The following is an 11,362-nucleotide window of genomic DNA, read 5'->3' as shown; positions in this document are numbered from 1 at the left end:
AAGGCGAACATAGTTTCAAAATTGTATAAGGTGTTATTAGGTATAGGGAAATCACCAAGAGAAGTTTTGAAGGAATATTGAGAAACTGAGCTTCAAGGTAAAATTTTGGATGAAGAGTGGGATAGGATTTTCAGGTTACCTCCTTTTGTTACAACGTCTAGGTTAATACAGGAGCAGGGTTTGAAGATGATACAGAAATGGTATTATACACCAGTTAAGTTGAGCTATATTTCAAAATCGGGAAGTAAAAATTGTTGGAGGAAATGTGGAGAGGTGGGAACGTTCAGTCATATGTGGTGGGATTGTCCTTTGGTAAAGAAATTTTGGGATCAAATTGGTATAGAAATGTCAGGGATTGTGGGAAGAAGGGTAAGAATATCTAAAGCAATGGCACTTATTAGTTTGGATGGTATAGGGTTAAGGGTAAAAGAGGAATGTAAATGGATAAATTTGATGTTAGTAGCAGCAAGACAAGTGATTGCAAAGAATTGGAAAGAAGCTGAGGAACTGACGATTAATCACTGGAGGGAAAGGATGAACAATATAATAATTTTAGAGTATCTTACAATGAAGATACGTAGAATGAATGGGTCAAAGGTTAAGGACCATGAGGAGGACTGGTTTAAAAGGATGGTGGGGTATTTGGGAAAGTTTAAAAAATTTGGGGTGATTAGTCAGTTAATAGGAAATTGAGAGGTTAATTTGATTATAAGATTAAGAGGGAAGGTTAATAGTGGAATAGAGTTGTACGGAGATTGATTGTGATATAATACTGTATGGAACTTCATTTTCGTCTCTAATGCCTGGAAGTTGCACATGGGTGGTGTTGGTGTTGGATTTTTTTATGAAATAAAATTAAAAACAAAACAAAACAAAAAAAAACCCACCAAGTCGGACACAAATGTGGAAAGCCAAGGACAGTTGTGTTGTGTTTTATATTCCAGTATTATAAAAGAAGTTCCTGTTGGGGCCGTATGGGTAGGGCGGGATATAAATCCCAAAAATAAATAAATAATAAATAAATATATGTAAACCGCTGTCCTAAATATGGATTAGGTTAATGATAGTCTGTATCCTCTATATTCTGTTAACCAGTTATAGACCTATCTCTACTAATCCATCGAAGAAGAAGAGGAGGAGGGGGGGAGATTGGATTTATACCCCGCCTTTCACTCAGAGTCTCAGAGCGGCTTACAAACTCCTTTCTCTTCCCCTCCCCACAACAGACACCCTGTGAGGTAGGCGGGCCTGAGAGAGCTCTTTTCAGAGGGCGATCTGGCTGCGACATCTGTCACCCCATTGATTGCCAGGGTTGATTCGGGCGGTCTGGCTGGCTAGGCGGGTGTCCCCTCCCTCTCTCACCACTCCATGTGCGTCCCTCCTGAAGCGGTGCGCTCAGTCGAAGAGGACGACCATCCCAGACAGAAGGAGTGTACCGTTCTTTGGTCAAGGGTATACGATAGCTGCGCTCCCCTGCTAGGACCTTTGTAGGAGTTGTCCGCTGGAAGGGTCAGGAGTCCCGGCTGCCATTTCAAGTTCTGAGGCCTTGCCTCCGTGTCTCCCACTGCCCGCTGCCTGGCCACCACGGGGACCGTTTACTGTCTTGTGCGGTGCTGGAGGAGTAGCCACTGGCCGACTGACTGCCTCGACCCTGCGTCTGACAAAGAGAGCTGTGTTTCTCGAAAGCTTTGTGCGACAATGACATTTGTTAGTCTTAAAGGTGCTACTAAGCTTTATACTATTTTGCAGCAAAAGACTAACATGCAGGGCCGGCCTGAGGTTTTTCGGCACCCTAGGCGAAACTAGTGCCCCCCCCAGGCGAGGCTGCCTTGTGGCACCCCCCCTCACCTTGTCTCTCCCCCCCCCACCGCCACGTGCCTCTCTGGCGCTCAAGCCGAGTGCTAAGCTGGGTGTATAGGGGGAGGGCTACAAGGCTCTTTGGAGGGCAGCCTTTCTGCTTTTTCTTCCCCCCTCGTCTCTCCTTCCCTCCTGGGGGACCGGGACCCCCCCAGCTGCGTGCGCCCCATCCCCTTGCTCCCCGCGTGGGCGGCGCCAAGGAGACTCACCGAGGGCGGCATGGAGGAGTCGTCCGGTCCGAGCAGGCCCGTCTCGGAGGAGGAGGCGGCGGCAGGTCTGCCCCAGCCCCCTCTTCACCACGCATGCCTACCTGAGCCGCCCTGCCACTGGGCCCTTCAGGCAGCGCCATCCACCTCCTCCCCGCCCTGCAGGCCACCTGCGCCTCAGGACAGGCCCCGAGCGCAGCGGGGGGGGCGCTTCCTCCTTCCTCGCTTCCTTCCCCGCCCACTTCTGGGCACCGGTCTTGGGGTGAAAGAGGCAGCGGTCCCCCAGCCAGGGACTAGATGCATGCAGGGCTTTTGGCGGGGTGGGTGGGTGCAGTTTGGCACCCCTAAGGGCCAGCCCACTCTAGGCGAATGCCTATTTCGCCTAGTGAGTGAGCCGGCCCTGCTAACATGGCTAAATCCTCTGGATCTATGCCTTCCCCCTGGTGCTCCTTTTAAAAATGCATATCGAAGACAGTGGAGGTGTATGTGGTACAGAGAACCGCTACCAGCATCAAAAATTACAAAGTATTTATTCCAAGGAAAATGTTCACAAGCACACTTATAGCACAGCACCAGATTGAGCAAGGGATTCAAAAGAAATGGGTAAAATGCAGTTCCTCTGTCCCTCTCTCTAGACATGCCCTATCAGATGTTTAAATATAGGACAGGCTCTTAGCTTGAGAAGATACAGATCTCCACAGAGTTATCATTGCCTTGAAGCTTTCTCTAGCTGTTCAGACCAGTGCATGGTTAATGACTGCCTCCTCCAGACCTCAGTGGTAGAAATGAGCTTCCTAGAGACCATGAAGAACTGTGCATTGGTGACAGAAAAAGGCTGTTGGCCTAGATGGACCACTGGTGTGATCCAAAAAGGCTCTTCTTTATCATTACCTCCACCTGATAGAATCATAGAGTTGGAAGGGACCTCCAGGGTCATCTAATCCAACCCCCCCCCCTGCCCGATGCAGGAAATTCACAAATACCTCCCCCCTCCACAGCCCCGGTGACCCCTGCTCCATGCCCGGAAGATGACAAAAAACCTCCAGGATCCCCGGCCAAACTGGCCTGGAGGAAAATGGCTTCCTCACCCAAAAGTGGCAATCGGCATTTCCCTGGGTGTGGGAGAAAGGGCCACGAGATCCAAGCACTGAGGCAACCCTCCCTGCCCTCCCTCTCACGATCTGCCCAAGTTCACACAATCCGCATTGCTGTCAGATGGCCATCCAGCCTCCGTTTGAATCGGGGCCAAGGCCCAGACAGATGAATTGGCTTGCCATTTATTTATTAATATCCGGCTTTATTCCCCCACTGGGACTCAAAGCCGCTCCGAACATCGTCCTCCCCTCCTCCGCTCTCTCGCGACAACCACCCTGTGAGGTAGGCCGGGCTCGGAGTTTGCAACAAGACGAAGGTCACCCAGCAAGTCTTCATAGTAAAAGTAGGGATTCAAACCCTGGGCTCTTGGGATCCTGTCCCACACTCCGTCCACTATGCCACGCTGGCCGTCGAGCACAATCTAGGGGATTCCTGACACAGGCGAGATTTGAACCAGGGACCTCTGGACTCAAAGGGCCTAGCCCTTAGACCCCACCCCCGTCTCTCCCCCAAGCCTCTTGGTAAAGCTCCTTCTATACCAGGTGGGGTTGCCAACTCCAGATTGGGCAATACCTGAAGATTCTGGGGTGGAGCCTTGGGGAGGGCGGGGTTTCACCTTCCAAAGCTGCCGTCTTCTGCAGGCCAACCAATCTCTCATGCGGAGATCTGTTGCGATCCCAGGAGATCTCCAGCCACTACCTGGAGGCTGGCAACCCTAACACCAGGGGTCTCCAAGCTTTTTGAGCTGGTGAGCACCTCTGGAGTTCTTACACAGCGTGGCGGCCGCTGAGAGAAAGCGTCCACCACAATAGCACTGCCGCAAGAGGCAGAGCCAGTGATAAGATGGCTGCCGCGGCTGACCTTCAGCCACACGGTACAGGTCCTTGTCAATGTTCCCTCTAAGCTGTGGAGTCTTGTGAGCAAGAATTCTACTCTGTGAGCGAAAGGCCTTAAAGTTGTGAGTGAGCGATTTGGCTATTGCATACATTAGTTTGCTCTGGAGCCCTCCTCGCTGAGCCAAGACATAAATGTGTGAGCCAGAGGCTAAAAAACTGTGAGCTGGCTCACACTAACTCAGCTTAGAGGGAACACTGGTCATTGTGCTGTGGGGGCAACCAATGTTCCCTTCTAAGCTGTGGAGTCTTGTGAGCAAAAAATTCTACTTTGTGAGCTACTGGCGTTAAAGTTATGAGGAAACAATTTGGCTACTGAATAAATTAGTTTGCTCTGGAGCCATCCTTCCTGAGCGAAGACGAAAATGTGTGAGCCGGAGGCTCAAAAGCTGTGAGCTGGCACACACTAACTCAGCTTAGAGGGAACACTGGTGGCAACGGCTGCCGAAGCCACGTTTTTTAGAAACCTGGATAGCCAATCAAATCTCCCATGGCCAATCAGAAGCCTTGCTGGGAGGCGGAGGAGGAGGAGGAGGAGAAGAAGAAGAAGAGGAGGAGAAGGAGAGGAAGAAGAGGAGGAGGAGGATAAGGAGAAAGAGGAGAAGAAGAAGAGGAGGAGGAGGAGATTGGATTTATACCCCGCCCTTCACTACCCAAAGGAGTCCCAGAGCGGCTTACAAACTCCTTTCCCTTCCCCTCCCCACAGCAGACACCCTGTGAGATAGGTGGGGCTGAGAGAGCTCTTCCAAGGTCTGCCCTTGAGAGAACAGCTCTGGGAGAACTCGTCACTGACCCAAGGTCACCCAGCTGGCTGCTTAAGGAGGAATCATGAATCAAACCCAGTTCTCCCAGATCAGAGTCTGCACTCCTAACCACTACACCAGATTGGCTCTCCAAGCCTCCCTGGGCCCACCCACTTTCTAACAACACTCGGTGGGCACCAGGAAAAGTGTTGACGGTGCCATGGTGCCCGTGGGCACCCCGTTGGGAATGCCTGCTCTATATGGCCGAGAGGGGTGTCGTGCTGCACAGACAGCCCTGGCAAGATCAGTCCTTATTATCATCTTCCAGGAATTGCCAGATGGCAAGGGCGACCCTTAATCTCTGCTAATCACCCGCCGGCTGTCGCCTCAGCTGGGGCCCCCCCACAAGGCGTGGCCGTCTTTTGAGCAATCCTCTCGCAGCAGGAGGTGTTTTTGTTTCGACGACGACATCCCCAAGGGTGGATGAGCAGCTCTGGTTTCTGGAGATTGGGAGCCCCCTTTGTCTTCTCGCTTCTTCCAAAAAAAACAAGAGGCGCATGGAAGGGGGAGAGATTAAATTGGGTTGGAGCATCTGCGTGGGAAATGAATCCGATGCAGGGTGAAGTGATATTTCCCCCCACACACACACACACACACCAGGCAAGAGCTAGCATAGCGCAAGAGCTAAAAGACTGAAATATAAACCAGTCCCTTGCAATGCTCCCTCTAAGCTGTGGAGTCTTGTGAGCAAAAATTCTACCTTGTGAGCTACCGGCATTAAAGCGGTGAGTGAGCGATTTGGCTGCTGCATAAATTAGTCTGCTGTGGAGCCACCCTCCCTGAGCTAAGACGAAAATGTGTGAGCCGGAGGCTAAAAAACTGTGAGCTGGCTCACATTGACTCGGCTTAGAGGGAACACTGGTCCCTTGTGCGAATTTGACCACTGCTGGAAATCGACTTGGCAGGCTTGGGGAAGCCCTTTTCTCATTGTCTTTGTTAGAATCGTACAGGCCATCTAGACCAACCCCCTGCTCAGTTCAGGATCAGACTCGAGCATCCCTGACAAGGTTGTCCAGCTCCCTGGGCAACTGATTCCACTGTCAAATTTCCCCCCTTAATATCCAGCTGGTACCTTCTGCACATAATGTAAACCCATTATTGCAAGTCCTATCCTCTGCTGCCAACAGGAACAGTTCCCTGCCCTCCTCTAAGTGAAGCCCTTCAAAAGACTTCAAGAGAGCAATCATGTCCCCCCCCCTTCACCTCCTCTTCTCCAGACGGAACATCCCCAAGTCCCTCAGCCTTTCCTCCCAGGGCTCGGTCTCCAGGCCCCCAATCATCCTCGTCGCTCTCCTCTGCACCCGCTCCACCCTGTCCACATCCTTTTGGAAATGAGGCCTCCAGAACTGCACTTCTGGTGTGTGGCCTGACCAATCACAATGCAGCATACAGCGGGACTATGACATCTTGCTATGTAGATGTTATATACCTCTGTTGATACAGCCCAAGATCGCATTAGCCTTTTTTGTCGCCGCATCACCCTGGCTGCTCATATTTAACTTACAGTCCACCCGTACCCCAAGATCTTGTTCACCCACATTGGAACCCAGAAGTGCATGTTCCTCTGGATGGGGGGGACACACTTCTGGGTAGCAGTGTGTGTCCTTTGTATACTGACCTACCATACAGGGCTGTTGTTACAGGAATGACGTACTTGAAGTGCAGGCCAAATAAGAGCCTTTTCTTCACTCGAGGGCTTGGCAGAAGGTAGAAATATCCTTTTACCCAATAAAAGCTCTGTGATGCATCAGTCTTAAGCAGTGGATAGTTGTTGTTAAGAGAAAGAAAAGCAAACCACACTAATCTATGGATCCCCGTCAGAAAATAAAGAGCTAAGTCATAGGGTTATATGTCCAAATGAACTTGCAAACACGGTAAAATGTAATGCCTCCTGAGACTAGCATACAAAGGACACTCCAGAAGGATATGTGCTATAACTGCCCAGGATTGTACATTTAGTCTGGCCAGAATGAACACCCTTTAAAGCAGGGGTGTCAAACATGCGGCCCAGGGGCCAGATCAGGCCCCCGGAGGGCTTCTATCAGGCCCGCAGTGGAACTGGCTGTCTTCTGCTTCTTCTTCTAGCTCTGCTGCTGCTGCATCATTGTAGGTTTGCAGCTTACAGATACACACACCTGAACAGCATACTCAGGATTGCAACAGCACAGACATTTTGATGCGATCATTCAGAGCAAGAGGTGTCAGTTATCAGACACTGTTAAATAAACAGAATATCGCAAGAGTGCTAATGTTTTAAGCATATTTTTTTTATTTTAAGTAAAAAAGAAACCTTTTGTGTTTGTGTCTATTATAAAGTTTATATCTCCGCTACCTGGCATTACGATTTATGACACGCATGGCACGGCCCGACAAAGCCTCATTTATGTCAGATCCGGCCCTCGTAACGAATGAGTCCGACACCCCTGCTTTACAGGCTTTGGGAAGACAACAGATGGGTATAGGAGGGAAGAGATTTTGGAGGCTGAATGCTGATCTATAGGGGTGGACATGGGCGGCATAGAAATATCCACATCTCAGTGTTCCCAGTCACCCCTTGAAAATACACAGACAGCATCGTCCAGGGCTGAAGCCAGGTTTGAGCCAGTGGGTGCACCGTCCTGCCAAAGACACGGGCTCACTCCACCTTTTGTTGTTCAGTCGCACAGTCGAGTCCGACTCTTCGCGACCCCATGGACTAGATCCCGCCAGGCCCTTTGAAAATACACAGACAGCATCGTCCAGGGCTGAAACCAGGTTTGAGCCAGTGGGTGCACCATCCCGCCAAAGACACGGGCTCACTCCACCTAAGAATGTTTTAAAAAGTCTTCTTGATTTCGGACATGAAAGCTTCCAGTGAAGAATGAAACATTGTTCTATTTGATTGATGACGACGATGACGATGACAATCGTGATGATAGTGACAGTGTAGGGTTTCCAGGCCACTTCCTTGTTGCCCGCCCCGACTCAGAGTGGTGGCGGGAGAAAAATGCCTAAAACATCAGCATCTATGGACTCGACGGCTCTGTACTTCACTGAGGTCTCTCCCCAAGCTCTGCCCCCAAATCTCTGGAATTTTCCAAACTGAAGCTAGCAACCTGTGTTCCCTCTAAGCTGAGTGAGTGTGAGCTAGCTCACAGTTTTTTAGCCTCCAGCTCACAGATTTTTGTCTGAGCTCAGGAAGGATGGCTCCAGAGCAAACTGATTAATGCAGGAGACAAATCGCTCGCTCGCCACTTTAATGCCAGCCGCTCACAAAAGCAGAATTTTTACTAACGAAACTCCACAGCTTAATGTGTCTGTCCTGCATGTGTTTTGCCCCCTCTAGTGGTCGGTTTGCTATTACACAGGATTATGTCCGGCATATCTCCCTGCAGGTTTAAACTACAGGGTTTTATGCCAGACATAAACGGGTGTAATATAGAATCAGCCACTAGAGGGAGCACAACATGTACGGAACAGAAAAACAAACACCTGAAGAAGCAGGAACTTACAAGCAAGGGAAAGGGAAATGTGGAAAAGCGCTAAGTTAAGGAGACCCAAACCTTGTTGCCTGGGGGAGGGAGTGCTGTTGTGGCGATGCCATGTGATGCCCGGCCCCTTCCCCTAAAGCTCCAGGAGGGATGCCAGTCTAAGAGCACCCTGGGCTCCATAGAGGGAGAGAGAGAGACAGACAGACAGAGAAAAGCAAAACAGACAAATTATTTTCACGGCAAGACATCTGTCTTCCGTCATGTTTGATTTATTGCTCCTGTATTGAAACCGACTGCTACAAGGACTAATCGTCAGTGGCTACATACACAGTTCCATACCAAAAATGTTATGTTGGAAATGGTCTGGGAGGCAGGGCTATTTTTGGGCAGGAACGCATAGGAACGGAGTTCCGGCTGGCTCCCAAGTTGGCCACGCCCAGCAGGAACTCATTAGCATAACAGGCCACACCCAACAGCAGGAACTCATTAGGACTGGCTACATTAGGGGTGTGTGGCCTAACATGCAAAGGAATTCCTGCTACAAAAAAAGGCCCTGGGTTTTGGCAACAGACAAGGTAAACAGAATAACAAGCAAAAGGTGGGTGTGGCTGGATGACCACACTTCTGGTAACATGGGGGTGCGGCCTAATGTGCTAATGAGCTGTGCTGTCATGGGTGTGACCTAATATGCTAATGAGTTTATGCTGTTGGGTGTGGCCTATTATGCTAATGAGTTCCTGCTAGGCTTTTTCTACAAAAAGAGCCCTGCTGGGAGGCATTCATCTATTTTAGAACATAATCACTAACCTTTTTGCTTGTCGTTCCCAAGGCCAATTTCCCATAGTCAAAACCAAAAACAGGTTAAAATACCAAATGAGTAGGGTTGTAACCGCCAAGTGGTTGCTGGAGTAAAGTCCTTGGCCTCGCCCTTACACCTCCCCATCTCTCCCCCACAAGCCTGTTGGTAAAGTGAAAAGTACGCAGACGGAGAGTGATTTCAGCAAAGCGTACTTGATTCTAGTACACAGACGGAGAGTGATTTCAGCAAAGCGTACTTTATTCGAACAGGAACAAGACGACTTTGGCCGGCTCGCAGGCCGACTTATATCCCCCGAGAAACCGCCACCCAAAACACACCCCCTACTTCCCTATAGGTTATTTACGGTGGCCAAGAGTCCCATAGGCTCTCGGCTGGGAACCTAGCCCCCTGATTGGAGCGGGCTAGGATCCGCATAGTCCGTTGTCTCTTGGAGCGAAGCTCGGCGTTGGTCTCTGGACTTGTCTGGACTGGATACATTACATAAATTTTTTATTTTTTTATTTATTTACAGGTGATTTATATACCGCCCTTAACCCCTAGCGGGTCTCAGGGCGGTTTACAATGTGCTACTGTATCGTAGCTAATACCTATCTAGGGCCACATATGGTGCGGGGGGGGGGACAACCTACCAGCACCCCTAATACGGCACGGTGTTTCTTCGGCAGCTTTTTCTTGGTGTGAGTTGTTGCGGTGTTTAGTCATGCCGGCCACATGACCACGGAAACGTCTTCGGACAGCGCTGGCTCTTCGGCTTTGAAACGGAGATGAGCACCACAACCCTAGAGTCAGATTCGACTGGCTTTCGAGCAAGGGAAACCTTTAACTTTACTATTTTAGGTATGTATTTACGTTGGTTTTAAAACTGTATGTAAGCCACTCTGAGCCGCTTCGGCGGAAGGGCAGGATAGAAATCTAACTAACAAATAAATAAATAAATACGGGCACACCTCCAACAGATTGCTCCTAACCATTAAGCATTATTTATCAAAAGAACGTGTTCAAAACCAACAGTAGGCTCCTCTGTGATTCCATACATGAATAGTGTCCATAGACCTCCAAACAGAAAGTAACTGTGGCCGAAGAGGCCCACTGTGGAAAGAAAAACAGCCGTAGGTCTCTCCCAAGTATAAATCAAGACGTTTCAATGATCTTGAAGAACGGCTGGTAAAACGGAACCCGGTTTCCAAAATAACACAGCTCAATAACCTTAATGGAATCCTAGGACTCCACTGAAGTTATTGAGCTGTGCCTGTGTTATTTTGGAAATCCATTTTACCAGTCTCATGGCATCCGGCCCCATCACTCCTTGGCAAATAGAAGGGGAAGTCGTGGAAGTAGTGACAGACTTCACGTTCCTGGGATCCCAAATCACCGCAGACTGTGACAGCAGCCATGAAATTAAAAGACGCCTGCTCCTTGGGAGGAAAGCGATGGCGAACCTAAACAGCATGATAAAAAGTAGAGACATCACCCTGCCAACAAAAGTCCGCATGGTCAAAGCAATGGTATTCCCAGTAGTCATGTATGGCTGCGAGAGCTGGACTATAAGGAAGGCCGAGCGCCGAAGAATAGATTCTTTTGAACTATGGTGCTGGAGAAGACTCTTGAGAGTCCCTTGGACTGCAAAAAGATCAAATCAGTCAATCCTAAAAGAAATCAACCCTGACTGTTCCCTGGAAGGCCAGATAATGAAAATGAAGCTCAAATACTTTGGCCACCAAATGAGAAGGGAGCACTCACTGGAAAAGACCCTGATGCTGGGAAAGATTGAAGGTCAAAGAAGACGGGGACGGCAAAGGATGAGATGGTTAGACAGTGTCATCGATGCAACGAACATGAAATTGAGCCAACTTCAGAGGACGGCGGAAGACAGGAGGGCCTGGCGGGAGATGGTCCATGGGGTCGCGAAGAGTCGGACTCGACTGTGCAACTGAACAACAACAACAACAACATGCACAGATGCAACGAACATGAAGTTGAGCCAACTTCAGAGGACGGCGGAAGACAGGAAGGCCTGGCGTGATCTGGTCCATGGGGTCGTGAAGAGTCGGACTCGACTGTGCGACTGAACAACAACAAAATTGAAGATTTCCTCCAGGGGAGCCGGTCTCTATCGTCTGGAGATCAGCTGCAATTCCGGGGGCTCTCCAGGCCCCACCTGGAGAATGGCAACCCTGCCTCCCAGTCATCTGGCACCGTGCTGGAGAATGGTGACACA

General features: G+C 49.8%; 1 protein-coding gene across 1 annotated transcript in view; it reads right to left on the bottom strand.

Annotated features, from left to right (window-relative positions):
* Positions 1–5,181: 5,181 nt before the first annotated feature.
* Positions 5,182–11,362, bottom strand: part of LOC107116307 (kelch-like protein 35) — a 23,162-nt gene continuing 16,981 nt past the window's right edge. The window contains exon 6 of the mRNA XM_015418210.1: positions 5,182–5,328. Within this exon, the coding sequence (XP_015273696.1) occupies positions 5,182–5,328 (147 nt within the window). The remainder of the gene's footprint in view (positions 5,329–11,362) is intronic.

This window comes from Gekko japonicus, unplaced genomic scaffold (genome assembly GCF_001447785.1).
Source record: "Gekko japonicus isolate JY-2015 unplaced genomic scaffold, Gekko_japonicus_V1.1 scaffold2739, whole genome shotgun sequence".
Lineage (NCBI taxonomy): Eukaryota > Metazoa > Chordata > Lepidosauria > Squamata > Gekkonidae > Gekko > Gekko japonicus.
Note: the sequence above shows the minus strand (reverse complement) of the source record. Positions and strands in the feature narration are given on the sequence as shown.